Genomic DNA, 24,602 nt, shown 5'->3' with positions numbered 1-24,602 from the left:
GTCTGATGTTTGATGCGCACATTAACTGAAATTCTACAACTGCATCTGCATAATTGTATGCAATTCATTTGGGTGTGTGTTTATAAAGCATTTTTATTATTTAAGCATTTCATAAACTACATAAACTCCATTTTTCTGTATGCAGTAGAAACCAAATAATGATGGCACCACTGTGTGCTGTGGACTCGGTGTTCAGTGCTGCAGTATGCGTATTTTGGACAGATCCACCATCACTGATGTCGCTTTATTAGGAGATCCCGGAAGTGTAAAGACTGCTGCGCAATTGGGCCACAGGGAGGCTGGGAGCTGTAGCGCAATTCGGACAGGAGCCGAATAAGAGATTCGGGAGCAGCCAATTTAAAGGAGATCCAGCTAAAGGTAAAGGTATTTCGTTAACACATTAGATTGTGCATTAGATAGTGAAGAGAGCAGGACTAGACCGGGGAGCTTGACTGGGCAGAGGGGAGGAGGCGCAAGACGCGCTCCAGCTTTCACTCCGGGTTTTGGTTAGAATACAGCAGCGAGCTGTCAGTAATTCTATAATGTGTGTTTGTTAACGTTTTGTGTTCAGATTTGTGTTTTCATGCATTGCTCAAAACATAAGGACCTGCTATTGTCAGTGTCTCTGTGTTGTGGACAGTCGGGTGAATAACGTGTGCTATAATTAAATATACTTTATAGTGTAACTGTGTGTTCTGATGGTGGACCTCTTAAATGTCCTATGTATGTGTATATATATATATATATATATATATATATATATATATATATATATATATATATATATATATATATATACCTAGTAAGGTAGTAAGGTGCCTATCTTTTATATATATATATCTCACTGTTTATAGTGAATCGGTTGCTGGTGCCTGTAACTTAGATTTTAAATATGTATTCTTGCTTATTCAGCTTGCACATGTTTTTAATGCCATAACCTTATAACATTGTACTTGTTGTTCCTTTACAACAGTGTCTGCACATTTTTTTCAATGCCATAGAACTAGAACCATTTACTTGTACTTTTCAACATTGTCCACACATCTCTGCTCTGCTATAGCCTTTATATTTATTCACTGTACATATGTTTACATATATACCTATATATATATATATATATATATATATATATATATATATATATATATATATATATATTACCTGCTGCATATTTGCTACATACATTATTTATCTGCACTTGTCTATTTGCTACTCTTTGCACTATCTATCTATCTATCTATCGTATATAGTATATAGTGTGTATATTGTGTTAATACCTGCACACAACAACTCTTAACGCTCTATCTGTCACTGTTACCTAGATAGGTACTGTAATTGAGTATGGTGTCATTTTGTTTGTGAATTAGTTTGTGTGTGAAGTGTTATCACCGATTCAGTGAAACCTCACAAATTACAAAGCAATCACAAACAATTTACAGTGTCACAGGCTGAAATATGAAGAAATGAACAAAAAATGCAAATCAGAACGGATAGAACCATGCAGTGCCTTTTAGACAGTCTCTGTATGCCCCCTGAGATGTATTCATATTTGATGAATGAGCAGAAAGCACATTTTCAAACAGCAACCTCTCTGAATAGTGACTGCTTGGATCTTCAATATATTACAGAAATTTTCATTTAAGAAAAACAATATTAAACTGTTTACAAATACAGTACATTAACTCCAGGTTCCAGGTATTTTTTCCTGCAATTGTAAGGCTAATATAATTAGCAATTAATATGAGCTTATGACCAATAACCAGCATTACATAAACTACACACTGAACACTTCACACACTTCTCAAACCAAATTTGTACATGATCAGTTTCATAAAGTAGCACAAAGCATATGTATTTAAAATGTGCAATAAACTATTTCTCTGGAAACTTTGTGTACTATGCTTAATCTTTCCATTACTGTAGTTATTTTGACCCAGTTTAAGATGTGTGTCACTTCGGGTTGTATTTTGCATAAAATAATTGATGGTCATAAGCATATGTCGCTTTTTTATGTACTTCATCAAACACAATGTTAGACACCAAACCTTTCCTTTAACTTTTAAACTGTATCCAGTGCCATGGTTAGGAACGGCAGCTTGCATCCTTGTGTGTCTCATATGTTCAGTTTACTGAATTTTAAATTAACTAATGAAATTAGTATTAAGTTGTAAGGCTCGGGGCCTCATGTTCTTGAACTTGGAGCTGTGTGATTGGTCTGAAATAGTTCCTGAGACCTAGGTCAGGCATTTGTCATGTCAGAGTGAATTCTCCAGAGACTTTACAACATGACGTGTGCATTTCCACACTGGGTCACTATTAATTACTGCTGACGAATCTCTGAGAGCAAGAGACATATTGGAGTGCTGAATATTTTAGACCACAGTTTCTCAGACCCTATTAACTGACAAAAAATATACTGATCCCATCAGTGCTGGTTTATCCGTCTAGTTGTGTATTAGGATTATTGTTCACGTGTGCATTAATAATAGTTATTATTATTATTGTGCATTAATAATAGTTATATGTCACAGAACACATTGTATTCATATTTGTGTTTTATTTTCAGTTATTTACATTATTTATAAGCCTAGTTATTTTAGTTATTGATGTTAATTCCATGTATTTCAAGCAGCTATTTAAATAGATTAAAAAAAAAAAAAAAAATTAAATAAATAAATAAAAAGGATGGTTTGTCATTTCTATTTCTTTAACAAAACTCATGGCTGACCACATGGCTGTTTCTCAGACCCCATGGGGTTCCCACTATAATGTGGGTTTTTTGGAGTACAATTAGCCAAAGCTAGTTAAATTAGTTCAGTATAGCTAAACATGAATTCTGTATTAGATTTTTTTTTTTTTTTAGAAATAGTACAGTATCTGAATTTTATTCATTGTAAGCTTTTGGGCCTCATACATGGCTTTCTGCATTTTACCACATATAAGAGTTTCTGTACAGAAAAGTTTCATTGTATTTAAATGGATGTGACGGTGCATTGATTTAGCAGATAAGGGGTCAGGTAGAGATTAATTGTCTTCTGGCTTAGTACTGAAGGATAGATTGTAATCATGCAAATGGTTCAGTATACTGTATGAGGTCATCTCTTAATGACTTCACCAGGTTGGGTTACATGAGTGCGTTTCTTAGGGAAACACAAACAGCTTGCCCTTGTAGCCTTCTCAGTATTGGTTTGTTTCGATATAAAAATTTATGTTAATTAAATAGTTTGTTAAACATAAAAAAGGCAAATTCACTTTTATACTATATATATAAATAACCAGGCAAATCAAAAGAGCACATACAGTACAGACAGTCAACATTCGTCTTCAGTGAAACTTTGTTCAAACAATTTCCAGACCTTATTAAAAGTTGGGTTAAGGGTTAACAGTGAGTTAAGGGTTAAATAAGAGTTATGGGTTAAAGATGGGCAGTTTTCTGATAGCACTCGAGAGTTTTGAATGGAGAGAACAAAGGTTCACATATTTGTATTGATGATTCATTAGAAGGCCAATGAGCTCTTGCAACATTTTGGGATGACTTAGCAATAATTCTAGAAAGTCTGGAATGTCCTGCTGCACTTTTATACATCTTGAAGCATGTACAGTATATACAGTACGTACAGTAACTGGTAGTTAGAGGACATCTGTGGAGTTATACAAGATAGAAATATTAGAAAATCTGGACGCTTTTTTGGCACTTAACATGGTCCACTGACTCCATTTTGTTGTTTTTGCATCACTGAAGCTCGCTTTGAAAACCTTGTCATTTTTTTGTTAAAAATGCTGTAAATCAGATCACAGTGTCATACAGAGTCAAAGATTTACATAGCACAGACATTGTTGTTCTGCTCTCTGTTTGTATTGGCCTCCTTTTTTTTTTTTTAACCATTTATTGATTTGCCTGTTACATTCTTTCTGGCCAGTGACAGTGTGGCTGTGTGGAAGATAGCCAGTAAACTATTTCACTTTGCTCTCTTTCTTTGTATATTGCTTTAAAGATAGCAAAGTTTAGTAATAGTTTTATATTTATCGTGAATATGTTTTTTCCAATGTTCCCTGTGACACACATATCACATAAACACTCAAACACCTAAACTTCTTGTTGCTACAGTATGTAGTAGTATTTGCTGTGCTTATTTGGTGTAACTTTAACAATTATCATTTGATGCTATTACAGTTACAGTTACACTCATACATGGAGAGTGATCACAGAATGATTGAATCGAGCTAACATTTTCGGTTTGGTCTTTTTACAGGCTCTTCGCTTGCTATGGAAGTACTAGTCGATCGTCTGGAAAAGGCTGTGAATCGGCTCGAGGTGGTTTCAGACAAACTTCAGGGTTGCTCTGGGAGCTTGTCCAATGGCGAGGTGAACGGATATCATGGTAAAATAATGAGCCTACATTATGTTTACTATATTTAATTGCACAATATAATGCTAGTTGGTAGCCTTATACAAAAGTGTTTTTTTTTTTCAGGAAAGTCACAAAAAAAGTGTGCTTTCGCTTCCTACAAATTGTGTTCAGGTTATCAAGTCACTAGAATATAAATGATGTCATTTAAACTCTGTGAGCCGTGGACAATAAATAGTAAAGACTCTGCTGAATTCACTGGAAGTTAATTGTTTAAATTATGGTTGTCAGGCATTGTTTGTTATTCAGAAATTTGTACTTTCATGGGAAACGCTTTCTCAGACAAGCAAAACCACAGTGAGAAAACACTGTGCTTTTTTAAAATAATATATTCTGATGTATTTACTAGATTAGCTGTGGCAGTTTATATTAATTTGTCTGCTGTAGTAATAGTTGTCTCTCTTTAAGGTGAATCCCAGTGCACGGATGTATTTGACAATTTACTGAGAGGGCCTCTGTCGGAATACTTGAAGAATAGCCGGACTATTGGAGGAGATGTGGCAAAACATGTATGTACAGGAGTTTTGTCTGTGATAGAAAGATTACATTTGGCCAACAGTTTGTTGACACCAGGGCATCACACCCATATGTGCTTGTGGGTTTTATTCCACATTTAGCCAATCTTTGTTGTTATATTAACATCTAATCCTGATTTTTAATTAGATGTTTTTTAAAAACATCTAATTTTTAAAACGACAAAGAAAAAGTCATGCATGTTTGTCACACTTTAATGTTTCAGATCATCAAACAAATTTAATATTCGTCAAAGATAACACAAGTAAACACAACATGCAGTTTTTAAATGAAGGTTTTTATTATTAAAGGAAAACAAAATCCAAACCCACATAAGGTCAGTTAAGGTCAGTGTTCATGACTCCACCATAAGAAAGAGACCATAAAAAAAAGAACATAAAGCTTCGTCTCAGATTTGCCAGAAAACATCTTGATGATCCCCAAGACTTTTGGGAAAATACTCTGTGGACTGATGAGACAAAAGTTGAACTTTTTGGAAGGTGTGTGTCCCATTACATCTGGTGTAAAAGTAACACCACATTTCAGAAAAAGAACATCACAGCAACAGAAAAATATGGTGGTCGTCATGTTATGGTCCGGGGCTGTTTTGCTGCTTCAGGACCTGGAAGACTTGCTGTGATAAACGGAACCATGAATTCTGCTGTCTACCAAAAAATCCTGAAGGACAATGTGCGGCCTTCTGTTCGTGGACTCAAGCTGAAGCGAACTTGGGTTCTGCAGCAGGACAATGATTCAAAAAACAGCAGCAAGTCCACCTCTGAATGGCTGAAGAAAAACAAAATGAAGACTTTGTAGTGGCCTAGTCAAAGTCCTTACCTGAATCCTATTGAGATGCTGTGGCATGACCTTAAAAGGGTGGTTCATGCGCAAAAAACCCTCTAATGTGAACCAAAATTCCTCCACAGCGCTGTAACAGACTCTGTAACAAACGCTGCAAGTTATCACAAATGCTTGATTGCAGTTCTTGCTGCTAAGGGTGGACCAACCAGTTATTAGGTTTAGTGGGCAAGCACTTTGTCACACAGGGCCATGTAGGTTTGGATTTTGTTTTCCCTTAATAATATAAACCTACATTCAAAAACTGCATGTTGTGTTTACTTGTGTTATCTTTGACAAATATTTTGATCTAAAACATTAAAGTGTGACAAACGTGCAAAAAAATAAAAAATCAGGTAGGGGGCCAACACTTTTTCACACCACTGTGTATATATATACATCAATTTGTATTCAATTTACATATTCATTTACAATTATTATAAAATAGATTAAAAGAGCTTCATATAGCAACCAGGACAGGACACGAACAAAAATTTACAAAAATAACAAAAAAAAACCACCCTATACAACAATATATGTATCTATATGTATGTTGTATGTCTGCATTAGTGCTTATATTTTTGCACTTTTTTTATCCATTACATATGTATTATGTATATGGAATGAATCAGAATGTAGCCATGGTTTTCTGTTTGGAGAACAGAAAGTACAATCTGTGGATTGTAAACTTCTATAATGGAAGGCAGTTGCTGAATTCCAGCAATAAAACCTTAAAACACCTGGAATTATTCAGGAACTTTTGAACATGAAATTACAATAGACTGTTTTTTGTCTCTGATGCTTTGACCCTATTCCTTTTCCACAAAGGTGACATTTGCTAATTCTGCCCTCAGATCAGTGCTAAATCATTCGGGTGGGAGTTTGTTTTTATCCTGTATAGTCATCTCCTTTTACGGTGAAACAGGCGTCTGGGTTTCACCACTCCATTTTCTCAAACATGCATCTTTGGATTTCTCCCAGCTCCCAGTGTGTATGTGTGTGTGTGTGTGTGTGTGTGTGTGTGTGCGTGTGTAGCAGTTGAGATCTTCCTAGGTAGTGCAGCTTTGAATGTATACAGAAACGTGGCTGATGTTTTATTTAAATTAACATTGCATATTTCTGTAAGACATGTTTTCCAAGACTGTGTGAATCAACATTAGATTTACAGGTCACACTTCTGCTACACTTACAGATTATATGGTACATCACTTTGTAGTCTGTAGCTTTGTTGTATTTCAATGTGAGTTTTGTGTTTTTATTCAACAGGCTGAGATGGTACACGGTGCCCTACTGGCACAGAAGACTTTCCTCAAACTGGTCACCACACACCAGGAGCCTTCACAGGTAAGCTTAAAGATAAATGTTGTTGTATGAACTCAGTAAGACTTATTGAGAGAATTACATGTGAAACTAGACATGAACATGAAACGAAAGAAGTAAAATTCCAACAACAAAAAAAAAATACTCTTAAAAAAAATTATTTGTAGTTTAATAGTGGCTATCAGGAAGAAAGGAAGAAAGTGATTGAGTAGTGAAAGATGAAAATGTGCCTGTTTTTTTAATAATAGCTTTAATGTACACTCTCACAGCAGCTATCCACTAATAAAATAAAAAAATAAAAAACAACAACTTATACTTCAATTTAGACTATATAATTTATGACTATAAAATATTTGATTTCATTGGCCCTGTTTATATTTAGGTAAGATAGACAGATACACAAATAGTATTTGGGAGACGGTTGACCACACTAGGTGGTTGTCCTAAGCTAAGTGTGCCTTAGAGTACATAAGTGTATAGAAACTAAATTAATTTATCTGTATGAAATGCAAAGTAAATGCATCAGTAAATGATTTATCCCGGACAGAGTTGTGTTTGATCCGGCATTTACACAAGAACTCAACCCTGGACATGAGGCAAGAATAAAACTTGAATGGGAGAAATTTATACATGGAATAGGAGACATATATACATTCTCACACACTCGTTCATAACTAATGACAGTGTAGAGCAACAAGTGCACCTACTGGTATGTTATTAGGATATATGAGGAAACCAGAGAACCCAGAGGAAACCTACAAGTACATTAAAAGATCATTTCACAAAGGCAGTAACCCAGGCTGAGGATTGAACTGGGAGATGGCTGTAAGAAATACAGATAAATACATAAATAAAAACTAAGGAACTGATAAAGACACACTGAAAAGCAAGATAAATAATAATATTCATTTGTCTGTAAGACCAAAACTGTAAGATACATTAGTAAGAAATAGATGAAAATTGTATTGACTTCTTTTAATCTCACTGTTGATTGATCATGAGTATTTATTTTACCTGGACCCTTTCACTGTGATTGCAATTATCAGGCACACTTATCAGTAATGCCACTCAAAAGTTACGTAATCAGTTGTGCACATACATTACACACATTCTTCAATCCTATAAAGATACCGATCTGGACATTGATGGTTAAGATCCCTGTGAGTGAGGTTTAGTCCTGGTTTATCCTGTTACATAGATCTCTTCCTCTTCTTCTCCATATGGTTTGGAGCTTATGTGGTCATCCATGCGACACTGGTCTCTCTGTGCACATAGGGATTACGTCCTCTGTTTAAAAGAACGCCAATGCATCACATTCCCAATGCTTCAGACGGCAGACTCTAGGGGAAGTCTGGTGGCCGGTCTGATGTCATTCTATCGGACTTTGGTTTGTGTTGTCCGTGGGCCCAACAGGAAGTGATTAGCTCAGAGCGTGTAGGCCAGTGGACGAAAAGGAGGAGCAGGAATTCACTAATCTAATAAATAAATGGGCTGTTGAGAAGTGTTCAAGCATTAGAATCATGGCTCACTGGAGAAAGATGAGATGTTGGCTCTTTTAAAAGACTTCCATCTGAAAGGTACTTGACTTTACCAATAATTGAGGCGGATCATTTGTCCCAAGTGCTCATCGTCAAACTTTGCATCCCATATAAATAGTGAGGCAATGTTACACCGAGTAGGAGTCTTAAAACTATATACAAAGGATTGCAAAAGAAAAAATGGAAGTCACCTTTGACTGTACAGCAGAATTATAATCCAATGTATACTCAAGATTAGCATTTGTATTGATAGTTACATACAACAGCCGTTCACTCACTGTTCCCAGACTTATACTTCCATTATGGGAATGCAAGGGATAACTGTCCCAGAGTGGGTATCATTGCTGTCTCGTTGCATGTTCTCTCCCTGTGGCTGTGTGGGTTTCCTCCAAAAACATGCTGGAAGGTGGATTACTATCACTGCTGTATTGCTCCAAAGTGTGAATTAGTGTGTGAGTGTGAGCATGGTGCTGTGCAATCTCTGGATGGACTCCACTGCAATCCTGACCAAGATAAGGCTGTTACTGAAGAATGCATGGTTGATCTGTAACGTTATCTAGGACTTTTAGTCTAGGTCTAACTCTTTCAGGTGGTTTTTACCACTTCAGCAGGTAAACCGATAGTTTAACAAAAATGTGTATCATAGAGACTAAAATATATGCTGTACTATATACTATATGCAATCCTGACAGGATGAGGTCAAAAAAGTGAGCAATAGGTACACACAAATTGAGTTAGAAGAAGGAAATGAAAAGGCATAAGCAAAAAAGGTGGCAAATGTTTCAAGGCTATTTCTGTAGATTTGAATGTAGCTTACTTGTGGTTAAATAGCATCCAGTTTGTTAAGCAAGACTGAATGGTGCACTCACAGACACACACAGTGTCCTTCTAGAAATAATATATTTGGGGTAGTGATGTTTTGGCTAGTGACTTGCTACTAAAATTAGAAAGCACATAACCAGTGACTGGGGGCAACAAAGATCATTTTAAATACTGATTCCCACAAACAAGAATGGGGAAAAAATGACTTTGAATTTGATATGCTTAGAAAAGACTCTCTGGAATGACCTGTGCTCCCTAGAATACACAAAGCCCTGTACACACCCACATACACACACACACAAACACACATTTCTGTTCTGCTGTTTTGTTTTGTTTTTTTACTGCCCTGGTGCATAAATTCAAATAGTATCTATTCACCCACACCCACACACTTCAAATCATGGAAACTGTCAGTCTGCTGGAAAGCACTAAGCTTCTGGCTTCTCTCTCGCTCTCTCTCTCTCTCTCTCTCTCTCTCTCTCTCTCTCTATCTCTCTCTCACACACACACACACACACACACACACACACACACACACACACACACACACACACACACAGTCTCTATCTCTCTCTCAGTGTGTGTGTGTATGTGTTTGTGTGTGTGAGAGAGAGAGAGTGTGTGTGTGAGAGAGAGTGTGTGTGTGTGTTTGTGTGTGGGTCTGAGGTTGCATTCTGTGGCTTTTTATGGTCATGTTCTATATTTGAGCCTCTGTGTCTATGGCCTTGGTCAAGTGACGGGTCTGTCAGTGGATGCTGAAGAGTGTTTGTATGGACTACATTTTAGTGAGCACAGCTGTTACTCTGTATAATTCCCTCACAGACTTCCTAATGGGACTGATATGATCTCAAACCCCAAGCAAGGAGTTCAGATTTAAGTCAACATCAAGGTCATTTCTGTTGTTTCATATACAGTTTGAAATCTGTAAAAGCGAATCTTAGAAAAACTGGAATTCTTAATGTTGTCATTAGAAAATCTCCTGGTTCTGCTGACATTCAATAATCTGCCTAGTTTCCTCATTTTATACTTATTCTTTTTTGATATTGTTTTTTCTGGAAATAAACCTCTAAATAAACTTTCAAATAATTTGGAACATCCATAAAACAAGTTGGTTCTATTAAATTATATCACTGTAAATTATTTGTTCTCTTTTTTAAGGTAATAATGCAACAAATAGCAGCCTGTTAGAAAGCTTTCTGTTAGAAAGCTTCACTACAGCTTTAACACTGACTTTTACAAAGCACTGACATTGGAGACTCCTTCCAAAAAAAGCTAAATAAACATTGCCTCACTAAAGTTACCACAAAAGTCTAACAAATGTGCTGTGTATAATGTGGAACAAAAAGTTACTGTCTAGAAATAAGCAGAGTGTTTCTGTCCTGTTTCCTTTCCTCTGAAACTGGTATGATAGGGAAAGTCCACACTGATGCAACACGAGATAATGACTAATGACTCAGTCTTGCTCAAATTATCGATTACGCCCTACTGGAGCTTTCCCTTTGGTCTCTCGAAGTTACAACTCTTTGATATTCTGAAAAGTTCTTCACATTGGAAAATATGTCTTGTTTATTTTGAATGATTACTACAAAAGCTAGTATAGTATAGTACAGTATAGGATAGTACAGTACAGTCTCTATTATCCTATAGTACGCTTGTGTCATCCAAATGACGATGAGGTTCCCTTTGAGTCTGGTTCATCTCAAGGTTTCTTCCTCTTCCATCTAAGGGAGTGACCTCAAGCTTGCTCATTGTTGGATTAATACAAACACATTTAAATATAATTTAATATTAATCTTGAATCTTTGTATACAGTAAATCTTTGTATAATGTTAACCTTTTTGTACTTTTTGCAATATTTTTATGTAAAGCTGCTTGGAGACAGTGTCCATTGTTAGAAGCACTATACAAATAAATTTGAATTGAATTGAATTGAAAAAATAAGTATAGTATAAATATAAATATAGTATATTATAGTATAGTATAGTATAAATATAAATATAGTACAGTAGTAATATAGTAATATAGTTATAATATAGGATACGTATTAGTATAGTATTTGCCCTTGGGAGCACCAGTGTCATATTTATTCATGCTTATTGATGTTGCAATATGTTTACTCACACATACAGGATGCATCAAGAACAAATAAACTGATTTTATCATTTTAAAGAAGAATTAATATAAATAACACTTTGCAGCCAGTGGGACTAAAAATGAGTGCAATACTTTTAGTTAAAAGAAGATCAGCTCATTTTTTCCCCTAAAAAGACAGCATTATGGAATCAAGTGAAAATGTAACTGAAAAAAAAAAATGGTACACATAGCAACAACCCAAACACACCCAGAAATACACAGTACAGCACAGGGATATAATAGAAAACACTGTGTGTTGTCATTCTCTCTGCTCCTGTGGTAGACTCTAAACATTGGGGCTGTACAATGCCTTACATGGCTAGTGGGATCTCCCTATGCACAGCTGGAATGCCGGCTATGAGGGAACTGCTGCTGCCTTTACGATACACTGGAAAAGTAATCCCTAGATTTCTGAAGCTCATTCAGGATCTATTAGTTATGTTTCATTATTCTGTATTTGTTTTGGCAAAGGAAGCGTAATGCTGTAAAATGTTTAAGAGTGTACCAAATTGTGGCTTGTTATGGTGCATAGTTTTCTTCATTTCTTCACATGCAAGTTTTAGCAGCTGGTTGTGTGTGTGTTCTATAATCAGACAGAGCTGGCAGATCTCCTCAGGCCCATCTCAGAGCAGATTGAGCAGATCCAGAACTTCAGAGAGAAGAACCGCGGCAGTCGTCTGTTTAACCACTTGTCTGCTGTCAGCGAGAGCATTCCTGCCCTGGGATGGGTGGCAGTGGTGGGTATCAATGGAAACATGTTCTTTATATTATATCTGAAAGTCTTAATGCTGTAAGAGTAATATTTATTGGGAATCTCATATGTTCAGTGTGATTACTATACACGAGTATGTTAAATTAGACCCATTTCAGGCAGAATATTAGATTCTTTGTTGCATCAGTGTGAAAGGAATCAACCTTTGACCTTAGTTTGTATTTTTTCCCTGTTATCCTTCTTAATTAGTCATTTTCACTTCCTAGTCATTAGTTGAACATTACATGGCCAAGGCTAATCTGGCAAGGAAAATGCTAACATATGCTGACAGTTGAACACTCCCACCCTGAACCTGGACAGTTATTGGAGCCCTTGAACTTGTTGCATAGTCAAGTCAAGTGAAGTGTCAAGAAGCTTTTTATTGTCATTTTAACCATATATAGCTGACACAGTACATAGTGAATGAAACAACGTTTCTCTGGGACCACTGAGCTACGTAACTGATATAAAGCTACATAAAACAACACAGAGCTAAGGACGTAAGTCCTAGCCACATAAAGCGCATCGTGTGCAACAGTGTGAGACAAGGACGGTGCAAACAGACAATACAAAACACTACAAGACAAAAACACAAAGTACACTAAATAGTGATGACCAGTGTGCATACTGTATATTATAAAGTACATTGTGCAACTAGTCCAGGCATAAATACCACCCTTTACACACACTTAGCAGACTTAGCAAGAATTGAATGAAATCTTGAATAACTGAAAGTTCAGGCAATATTTCTCAATATTCATTCATTCATTTTCTACCGTTTATCCAAACTATCTCGGGTCACGGGGAGCCTGTGCCTATCTCAGGCGTCATCGGGCATCAAGGCAGGATACACCCTGGACGGAGTGCCAACCCATTGCAGGGCACACACACACACCCATTCACTCACACAATCACACACTACGGACAATTTTCCAGAGATGCCAATCAACCTACCATGCATGTCTTTGGACCGGGGGAGGAAACCGGAGTACCCGGAGGAAACCCCGAGGCACGGGGAGAACATGCAAACTCCACACACACAAGGCGGAGGCGGGAATCGAACCCTGACCCTGGAGGTGTGAGGCAAACGTGCTAACCACTAAGCCACTGTGCCCCCCATTTCTCAATATGAGAATATTATATATCAAATATACATTTTCTCAACATCTAGATTAGATTTTGTCTTCTACTGGTAGATCATTTTCATTTTCACCGTTATCCAATAATATTATCAAGCACTAAGCTTAATAATCTTATGTTTATTTTATATGTGGATACTTCAATCTTGCGTATCAGCCTATAACAAAAGCGGTCTGATATTGTCTTCAGGAGGCCCAAATACTCAATATAGCCCACATATAAATAACGAAGTAAGGCAATGTCCTTAATAAATAAACAGCCTTCTACGTTACTTGAACGGGATATCATGATATCCCGGGATATAGGCCTTGCTAATGTTAACTGTAATTGAGCTTTGCCTCCATGGATGAGAATGTGGGTGGGCACAAGGAGCAAAAAAAATCGTTCCAATATTACTGGAATTCACCTACAGTACATATCCAAAGACCAAAATCACTAGTATTCCTTTTTTTAACATGAGACCTCAAACTTTTATTTAGATTTTATGGAAGAAGAAGAAGCTTTTATTTGTCACATATACATTATAATTAGACTGATAATTAGAATAATTTGTTTTTCCTCAGCCTGGAGTTAGAGTCTTGGTGATTAGATAATTCATTCATTCATTCATTCATCTTCTACCGCTTATCCGAACAACCTCGGGTCACGGGGAGCCTGTGCCTATCTCAGGCGTCATCGGGCATCAAGGCAGGATACACCCTGGACGGAGTGCCAACCCATCGCCGGGCACACACACACACTCTCATTCACTCACACAATCACACACTAGGGACAATTTTCCAGAGATGCCAATCAACCTACCATGCATGTCTTTGGACCGGGGGAGGAAACCGGAGTACCTGGAGGAAACCCCCGAGGCACGGGGAGAACATGCAAACTCCACACGGGGTTTCCACACTCCACACACACAAGGTGGAGGCGGGAATCGAACCCCGACCCTGGAGGTGTGAGGCGAACGTGCTAACCACTAAGCCACCGTGCCCCCCGCTGATTAGATAAGATTTATTTAATTGTTTTGTCTAAACTGGATGCTGTTATAATGGTTAGTAGATGATCATTTGAACAGTGGCAGCTTGTTTCGCATTTTTTATAGATTCTTATGGAAGATTATAGCAGATTTTTTTTGCTGGAATGAAAATAATAGCTTTATAATTGCTGTAGCTTTAAAACTAGTCATGGTCTAGTCATCTAATCTTTGCTCATATGATTTATTCTTTCCTTATAAGGCCTACATTTCTGAATTACAAAAAAGGGTATTTTTCCACGTCCACCTCAGTGTTCAGTGTCCCTGCTGAAGTGACAAGGCTATTGATCAATATTTACAGAAGACTGAAATAATTGTGCTTGGTTTCTCTTCTGACTATTCTATTTTATTTCACATTAACCTTGTCACTGACTCATTGTGCTGTGTATGATCTGGATTCTGTCAAGTCCATCTGTTGCTATACCCCTTTCCCGTATATGTGTATATTACCTAATCAAAACTTCTTATGTCTTCATGATATAGTTTACACTAATCCGTAGCTGTGCCAGTGATGTAAACCTTTTAAACTTTCACCTCATTGTAAACAGTCTTCTGTGTGTGAGCTGGGATATATATTACTGATATTTATTTAGTTTTCAGTACATTTATTTTAACAACTTTGAAGCAAATAACAATGCTATCATTGCTCCACTTCTTATTTGTTAGAATCAGAAACCGGGGCCCTACGTGAAGGAGATGAACGATGCCGCTATATTCTACACCAACAGAGTCCTGAAAGACTACAAAGACATGTAAGTCTTCTTCATAAGGACACTGCTGGCTGCAGAGCTTCCACATGGTGTGTGGTAGTCTAGTGGTTAAGGTGTTGCGATACCAATCGGAAGGTTGAGAATTCGATCCCAGGTCCACCAGGCTGCCACTGGTCCCCTGAGCAAGGACATTAACGCTCAGTTGTATAAAAAAAATGAGACGATGTAAGTCGTCCTGCATAAGAACGTCTGCCAAATGCTGTAAATGTGCCATAAAGAATAATCATATAATGATGTCAGCACTTATGTCACCTGTATTGCTTACTGTCTTAAATACATGCAATAAACTAAAAGTATTAATGCAGTAAAGAAACAAAGAAGAACTGATTTGTAAAAATAATCTGCATGTCTCTTGGTTTGGTGGTAGTGACCCTTGCCATGTGGATTGGGTTCGCTCCTACCTGAGTATCTGGACTGAACTGCAGGCTTTTATTAAGCAGCACCACACCACTGGACTCGTCTGGAGCAAGACCGTGAGTAGGACGTTTACTTTCAAACTGACACAATTTCTTTAAAGCACATCACTCAGGCATTTTCATTACTGTTTAAATGAGGAATGGAGTGGCTCACATTCATCACATACAGTCGACAAGGCAGCTGCATAAAAATGATTCAATACAAGTCTTTGCCAGATGATCGTTGTGTTGATCTTTATTTTTAATCATGTATCAGGGTGCTTTATATGAGGATTAATCAAAACCTTGAAATACAGGAAAGGACATTTTTCCATTTTTAGTCAAGAAGAGACTGCTTCAATGAACAAAGCACTTATCTAAGCTCTGATAACTATCCGGGCATAGGGATCTCTTCCAAAGGGATGCCCACATCTGGTAATGCTTCTTTCCAGGGGGTTTTATTTCACCTCCCTTTCCTTTTCTGTCTTCCAGTTTTTGTGTGTTCTCTGAACTTCAGTGTTTTTAAATGAAAGACTATTAAGGTGGATCCGGTTTTATTAGCTACTCTGCTAATTCAGAGTTTGCCCTAAAAAGGCTGCAGAAAACATTTGAGCAGACTATGGCTCATTTTATGTTTGCATGTGTGTTTATTTTAAATACTGTCTTAAATGGTCAGAAAGCACAGAGCTAATAAATCTTCAGACATGAGCTTACAACTGATATATGCTGGACATAGAATTCCAGAATCTCAAAATGTGAATGTACAATAATGAGACACTGTTATACTTGATTTTAAAGCCTTATAGTGTGTGTGTATGTGTGTGTGTGTGTGTGTGTGTGTGTGTGTGAGAGAGAGAGAGAGAGAGAGAGAGAGAGAGAGAGAGAGATTTTTCCAAAAATCCCCAAACACTGACAATGTGCAGCTGCTGTCCTGCTATACACTGACTTAATACATTTCACATTTATTTCAGATTTTTTTGTTCCTTTTAGCAGCAGGATAGTTGTGTACATATTTAGAGTGTTTAGCTGAGCAAAAGCTGCACAAAATACGCTGGTTCAGGTTTAGAAAATGTCATCTGACTAAATATATAGGGTTTTGGAATTGAGAGTGTTGTTGGATCTGCTGTTGAAGTGACATCATGTTGCTTTTGGAAGATTTGGCAACCATGCTACTGACAAAATAAGATCACAAGTGGTCAATGAAGACATGTGTACCCGAGGCACATGAAACTACCACAAATGAACAGCTACCCGTCTCAGCTGACCGTGCGTGATTAGATCACCCGGGCCGAGTGTTAATACCAAGTCTGAACAGGGCCTTTTTAGTTTTTATTTCTGGTTGTCATCTGTGATGAGATTTGAAGAAAGTGTGCATGTGTCTTGGGGGGGTGAATAAGTTTATGTGTGTGTGTGTGTGTGTATGTGTGTATGTGTGTTGGAAACCTGAGATCTCACAGTAGCTGTGTATGTCAGCTGTCCCTCTTGCTGTGAAGGGTTAGAGTGTGATGGAGTGTGTGCTGCGGACAGGTGGCTCTCAGGGTCCCTTTGAAAGGGTTTTACCAAAGAAATACCTCCAACAAAAGCCCAGTGTGTGTTTAGATCACCCACCTGTTCGCATACATACGCCTTGGGTAATTTAAACTCTCCTCTCATATAATCAACACTATACCTCTAGATCAATATCAGCTGCCAGCGTACTGTATGTTGGCAGGCTACAGTGCATTAACATCAACTTTTCATTCTTTCTGTACTCATGGATTTACTTCTTTTTTTTTAACGTTCATAATGTTAAGTATTGACCTTTTGGCATCATAGGTTAAGGTTCAAGTGATGAACCCGTGCTGAACCTGCACATCAGCACAACTATCTGGAGTGACAGCAGCGTGTGAGCTTGTTTATGTTGGAAAAGAAAAAACGTAGCAGTTGTTGTGGTGTGAGCATTGAAGAGAGGATTGTGTGTAACTGTCAATGGCAGCTGTGCTGACACAGGAAAGAGGCTTAAGTGTGCCTCATTGAACATGGTAACCAACTGCTTCACGTTTGTCTGTTTCTACAGACATGCTGTTAAAGCTTCTGTCTGTAGGTTAAAGGTAAAATACATAATGTGCCAGATTTATATTTTCTTGGTTCCAGATGTTTCATTTTTGATCAATTGCTATTGCTAGTATGTAGAGCGAGCATGATTAATGTAATTTAAGTAATCTGTGATATAAGATAATCTCTAATAGTCAGGAGTTACTATAGTGTTAATTAAGGTGATTAAAGTGTTCAGGTGTAATTGGACAGAAGGTAACATTGCTGTCTCACAGCACCAATGCTCTGGATTTGATCCTGATCTGGGGTGAGTGTGTGAAGTTGATGTGCAATGTGCACTTCTGAATTACTGTAGGTTTTTTTTGTGTGTTCAGTTTTCAAAGATTATTTTCTATCATTATGATTAGAGATTAATGCAGAAAACAAGGAAATATGTAAAGACAACAGATTTAAAACCTTGGTTACTAGAGTCTATATAACAAGGCATAAATAAATGTCTTTAAATGTTCAAGACTTTACAAATCTGCCTTGTATAGTGTAGGAATAATCGAAACACGATTATTGAGTCTCTGGTTATTCAAAATTTGCTTAGAATAGAGCAAACAGGATTGTTGTTGCTACTTACGTATTTTATATATTTATCTATATCTATCTATCTATCTATCTATCTATCTATCTATCTATCTATCTATCTATCTATCTATCTATATATATATATATATGATAGATAGATGGATGGATGGATGGATGGATGGATGGATAGATTCCAATAAAAGTCTACATATGATGCAAATTGAAGTGTAAATATCTAGTTTTATAAAATTTAAAAGTAAATTTAGAAGAAAAAACTACCAGTATATCACTGGTAGTAGTATTACTTATGAATTATTACAACAGGCTTTGCCTGAGTTTCACATGTAGGTCAGAGGTACAATCGAAAGTGCTGGCCTATACGCCACCTACAGGACGTCCAACATGTAGCAGGTTCATCTTTTGTGTCAGAGTGATTTCTACAACCATGAGGTTTCACCATGTGCTTCACTGTTTCAGCAACCACAAACAGTTTAGAATCCTTGACTGAGGCATCTTATTGATTGGAATACAAGTTACAATATAAAGAAAAGTAGTAAATTGCATTGTTTTGACAGGGTCCTGTAGCTCCATCGTCCATGCTCATGGCTGAACCTGCTACTCCCTGCCCTCCACCTCCACCTCCGCCTCCACCTGCGATCACAGACGATGGTCCAAAGGCTGACCACGGTGCGGCTCAGCGTTCAGCTCTGTTCGCCCAGCTTAACCAGGGAGAGAACATTACTAAAGGTGTGCAGGAGAAGACCTTTTTGTTGTGTTGTTAAGTGTTATGTTTTAGTATACATACTAATTTATCAGTAATGGAAGTCTTTCATTCCAAATACTGTGTGTGCTTCCATTTATCCTACATGATCCCTTATCCCTTTAATCTTAATATTGCTTGGTATAAAGCTAATATTTTAATATGTGAAAATGAGTTCAAATTCAAGAGCAAAATCTTGTGTGTGTGTATATATATATATATATATATATATATATATATATATGATATTTATATTGTCGTGTCAGCTAAGATGAAGCTGGACCATATTGACAGCTCACATTTACAGCACAGTAACAGGCCTGGAATTTAGAAAACATACTGCTAATCATGTGGCAGTGCAGGAGCATCAGTAAACAGTGATTGTATAAGTTACTATATCTAGCTCTATATCTTTTTTTTTTTGCATTCTGCTACAACATGTTGGCTGATTAGATAACTTTATGAATGTGCATATATTCCTAATGAAGTGGACTGTAAGGATATATACTGATCAAAATGTCTTTTGATGGAGTTGTGTTGTCTTTTAGGATTGAAGCATGTGTGTGATGAGCAGAAGACCCATAAGAACCCTGCTCTTCGCTCTCATGGTGGGACAAGCAAGGATTCTTCTTCAAAAGGCACAGCTCCCAGCTCCTCTACTCCTACACCAGCTAAGAAAACATCTCCAGTCCTGGAACTGGAGGGAAAGAAGTGGAGAGTGGTGAGTACGGTTTGCATTTCATTTTTTTAGACATTTTATAAATGGCAGAAATATTTGTAAGGTGTACTGTTTGAGTGGAGGCTGCAGAACAGGGCGAGCAAATAGATGGTATCTGTGATTGTAAATGAATATTTTATTCAGTCATTAATGTTCTTATACAGAGGTTTGGATGTTTTTGAATGTGATTGGCCTTCAGGAGCATCAGGAACAGGTGCATGATCTGGTAATAGATGAAACAGAGCTGAAACAGGTGGTTTATGTCTTCAGCTGCAACAACTCCACGCTTCAGATTAAAGGCAAAGTCAACTCCATCATAGTGGGTGAGTCAAACATACATTATATTTACATTACTCCCTTCTAGTTACTCCCGTTGAGTAACTCGCGTTTCCCTGAGTGATGATGTGTATATTTTTGTGATGATTTTTGATGATTTATTTATTTCTGGTTGTGTAGACAACTGCAAGAAGCTTGGCCTTGTGTTTGAGAATGTGGTTGGCATTTTTGAAATCATCAACTCCAGAGACATCCGGCTCCAGGTCAGAATAAGCAGAATAAGACTTTAAGTATGATGCTTAACACTTCAGATAGTCTTTACAGCTCTATGTATACTACTCTGTATTCAGAAAATATTTAGATCCCTTCATTTTTCTCATTTTGTAAAATCTGAACTCTTTAAAAAAAAAAGAAAAAAAAAACATCTGCATAAAAAGTACTCCATAATTAAAAACAGATTTTCTTAATATTTTGTTCATATTCAAACCTCAGTTCTTTGTTGCAGCAACTTTAAAAGCAATTACAGTCTTCTTACATTCAGAACAGTTCAAGCTCTGTCAGGCTGATGGGGAAGATTTCTGTACCACTAATTGTAGAACTCTTTCCAGCCTCTTTTCTTCCTCATTTAATGACTAAATACTAAGAAGTCTAGCATTTAGTCATATAGTCCATTATTTGCTTTGTGCAGAGTGGCTTCAATTTAGCTACTCTTCCATAAAGGCCTGACTAGTTAAATGAGGCAGTGATCTAGCAGGTTCTTCATCCCCAATAAAGAACTCTACATTCCTGTCAGAGTGATTGTCAGGTTCTTGGTCACCTTCCTGAATAAAGCCCTTCACCCTGTTTCCTCAGTTTGCTCAGTAAGGTGTATCTCATTGTTTTTGAGATGCGTTGAAATAGTGAAACTTGTGTATTATATAAATTCAGTACACACAGACTCTTTGGTACTTGTAATTGTGATTTCAAAAAATTTGAATATGGTGACATGTCAATCAGCTAATCAACTCAAAACACCTGCAAAGGTTTCCTGAGCCATAAAAATGGTCTCTCAATTTGGTTCACTAAGCTACACGGTCATGGGGAAGACTGCTGAGCTGACAGCTGTGCAGAAGACAATCATTGACACCCTTCACAAGGAGGTTAAGCCACAAACATTCATTGCCAAGGAAGCTGGCTTTTCACCATGTGCTGTATCCAAGCATGTTAACAGAAAGTTGAGTGGATGAAAAAGTGTGGAAGAAAAAGGTGCACAACCATCCGAGAGAACCACAGCCTTGAGAGGCTTGTCAAGCAAAATCTATTCAAGAATTTGGGTGACCTTCACAAGGAATGGACTAAGGCTGGAGTCAATGCATCAAGACCCACCACACACAGACGTGTCAAGGAATTTGGCTACAGCTGTTGTGCTCCTCTTGTTAAGCCACTCCTGAACCACAGACAACGTCAGAGGCGTCTTAGCTGGGCTAAGGAGAAGAAGAACTGGACTGTTGCCCAGTGGCTCAAAGTCCTCTTTTCAGATGAGAGCAAGTTTTGTATTTCATTTGGAAACCAAGGTCCTAGAGTCTGGAGGAAGGGTGGAGAAGCTTATAGCCCAAGTTACTTGAAGTCCAGTGTTAAGTCTCCACAGTCTGTGATGATTTGGGGTGCAATGTCATCTGCTGGTGTTTGTCACTGTGTATTTTGAAAACCAAGTCACTGCACCCGTTTACAAAGAAATTTTAGAGCAATTTATGCTTCCTTCTGCTGAACAGCTTTTTAAAGATGCTGATTTCATTTTCGAAGCAGAATTTGGCACCTGCCCACACTGCCAAAAGCACCAAAAGTTGGTTCAATGACCAATGGTGTTGGTGTGATTGACTGGGCAGCAAACTCACCAGACCTGAACCCCATAGAGAATCTATAGGGTATTGTCAAATGGAAAATGAGAATCAAGAGACCAAAAAATGCAGACGAGCTGAAGGCCACTGTCAAAGAAACAAACTTGGGTTACCATACCACCTCAGCAGTGCCACAGACTGATCACCTCCGTGCCATGCCGAATCGAGGCAGTAATTAAAGCAAAAGGACCCCCAACCAAGTATTGAGTACATGTACAGTAAATGAACACACTTTCCAGAAGAACTATTAAAAAAAAAATTTTAATGGTCTTATGAAGTATTCCAATTTTTATGATTTTTTGTGAATTGGTGGGTTTTTGTTAAATGTGAGCCAAAATCATCACAATTAAAAGAACCAAAGACTTAAACTACTTCAGTCTGTGTGTACTGAATGTATATAATACGAGTTTCATAATTTGAGTCAAATTACTGAAATAAATGAACTTTTTCACAACATAATTTATTGAGATGCACCTGTGTGTGTGTATATCTATGTATATTTAAATATGATTAGGCCTTGTATTATGGATTATTTTTTGCAGATGGATTATAAAAAAGAACAATGTCAGATTGTAACATAACAAAATGAGAAAGGGGAAAATGCCTGAATACTTCCTGAATATTTTGACTTATCGGAATGCAAAATGTGAATGTATTTCACTTAGGTATTGGGCAAAGTGCCCACCATTTCCATCAATAAGACAGAGGGATGCCACGTCTACCTGAATAAGGAGTCTCTAAACTGTGAGATTATCAGTGCCAAGAGCTCAGAAATGAACATTCTGGTTCCTCAGGAAGATGATGATTATGTGAGTGAACTATTTACTATTCAGTTTCACTTTTTCGCTTCATTGGCATGTTTGGAATGGATCAGCTAAACAGCTTTGGAATGAAATACCGGTTCTACTTTCTGTATTAACAGAGAGAGTTTCCTGTGCCGGAGCAGTTTAAGACCGTTTGGGACGGGTCCAAGCTGGTGACAGAGCCGACTGAGATTGCAGGCTGATTGACATTCATTTTCACTTCTATATCTCTGCTGGTAGCCTCCATTACCTGTATCTATCACTGTACTCTCAGCACACAACCTTTTATATGCCTGAATTATAGCTATTGACAATTTAGTGTAATAGAGCTAGTCTCCATGCTAGAAATTTATGATGAAGGTTCAGATTTAACCACAATAATAAAATTTTTTTTATTGTTTTTTTCCTTTTACCAATTTCAGGAATATGTATTTATTAGTTGCATTAAATCTGCCCTAGTTCAGGATGTTAACCCCCGACTAAAAGCCAAAATCTATTCAAATTAGTCAAGCACTAAGATCACTGGTGATAATGACGAAAACTACTTTTTTTAAGGCACTTTTAAATCTCATGAATCAGTTCTATCCGTTATGTGTTTTTTTGTTACATGTATTTCAAAACTTGTTTTTGGTTTTAAGTAATAAGAAGCTTGAGATTTTAAATCATGTTTTAGCAAGACATTAGACTTTTGTTTTTAGACTCAGATTAAGAACAGGACTAGATACAAACTAGCGAAAGAAATTTAATATAAACTTGTAGATGTGTACAAATGTGTGCCTCAAGGATAACTTTTTTATCTTTTTTTTTTTTTTTTTTTTTAATTTAGCAATTATGTCTAGTCTACCAGGTAATTTGCTTATTTTTTTTGGTATCAGCCACAGTGTGTTTCATAAAATGGTTTACGCAATAATGTACAGTCAACCTGTGCCATCATGGACATACACTGAAATAACATTAACACACACACACACACACACACACCTCAGCTCATCACAGATATTTATCTCTTGATGATATCATCTGCATATTGTAACCACTCTATCTTGCTGTTTCAAGTATATCAACAGTATTTAAGATTTCTCTAGAGTTTATTTCTTTGGTGACACTTCAATCCAAGCTGACGTATACAATCCACACACAGAGCTGACATATAAAGACACAACAGAGGATCTCTTACCATCTGGGATTTGAACTCATAGTGAGGGTCAGAGTCAAGAGTCACTTTAATCATTTTACCTCTTAATTTCACACAGGAGAGGTTCAGAATCTCTTATGTCCTTAATATGGCTATTAAGTAAAATCTTAAATGCATCATCTGAAGCCACAGAATTTTTGTTATATTGTTCCTCGTTGTGAATAGGGGCCATTCTACCTTTGTGTTGTACTGTTTGTGAAATCCTCTACGGTCAGTATATTTAAAGGGACTGTTTTCACCGTGTTCTTTGCACAAGATGATATGGTGTATAACAGATCACATAAATTCACCCAATATATACATATATAATATATATATATATATATATATATATATATATATATATATATATACACACACACACACACACACAGGAAAAGTACAGGAAAGCATTTTGTAGACCGACTTCACCAGTATGAATGAAGCGTTCTTTTAGGCCTGGAGAACTTGTAGAACTTTAGCTGCTCTGCATTAAAAAAGCTAAATGTATATAACCGTTTGTTAAAACCAAGGTAACTATTATTAGGAATAAGAACTAATCTGAAAAATGTTCAATGTTCTGCACACCACTCTAATCAACACTGTTTTAAGAGAAAGAAGACAGCATGTTTCCACACTAGTCCTACAAATAAAACATTATGAATCTCTGAGTGTTTCCTCACAACTTATTTTGGGTCCACAAAAAATTTTTTTAATAAATTTGTGCAAACTTAC

At 37.0% G+C, this 24,602-nt stretch overlaps 1 protein-coding gene across 1 annotated transcript; it reads left to right on the top strand.

Moving 5' to 3' along the window:
- The first annotated feature begins 212 nt into the window (after positions 1 to 212).
- On the top strand, positions 213 to 24,538 carry cap2 (cyclase associated actin cytoskeleton regulatory protein 2). The gene is made up of 13 exons (XM_060897533.1): positions 213 to 378; positions 4,254 to 4,382; positions 4,818 to 4,918; positions 7,026 to 7,103; positions 12,166 to 12,309; positions 15,154 to 15,239; positions 15,625 to 15,730; positions 18,835 to 19,006; positions 19,568 to 19,740; positions 19,937 to 20,060; positions 20,194 to 20,276; positions 22,556 to 22,699; positions 22,813 to 24,538. The coding sequence occupies exons 2-13, from the start codon at positions 4,268 to 4,270 to the stop codon at positions 22,894 to 22,896; spliced, it is 1,410 nt and encodes a 469-aa protein (XP_060753516.1). The 5' UTR covers positions 213 to 378; positions 4,254 to 4,267; the 3' UTR covers positions 22,897 to 24,538.
- The last annotated feature ends 64 nt before the right edge of the window (positions 24,539 to 24,602 follow it).

Source organism: Tachysurus vachellii, chromosome 21 (assembly GCF_030014155.1).
Source record: "Tachysurus vachellii isolate PV-2020 chromosome 21, HZAU_Pvac_v1, whole genome shotgun sequence".
NCBI classification, from domain to species: Eukaryota; Metazoa; Chordata; class Actinopteri; order Siluriformes; family Bagridae; genus Tachysurus; species Tachysurus vachellii.
The sequence above is the reverse complement of the archived record's forward strand: the minus strand, read 5'-3'. Positions and strand labels throughout refer to the sequence as shown.

Excerpts from the sequence above, each read along its gene's own strand:
- cap2 (XM_060897533.1), top strand. The coding sequence starts at position 4,268 with ATGGAAGTACTAGTCGATCGTCTGGAAAAGGCTGTGAATCGGCTCGAG. Across the intron at positions 19,007-19,567 it reads GGGAGAGAACATTACTAAAG|GATTGAAGCATGTGTGTGAT; the intron begins GTGTGCAGGAGA and ends GTTGTCTTTTAG. Across the intron at positions 20,061-20,193 it reads AGTCAACTCCATCATAGTGG|ACAACTGCAAGAAGCTTGGC; the intron begins GTGAGTCAAACA and ends CTGGTTGTGTAG.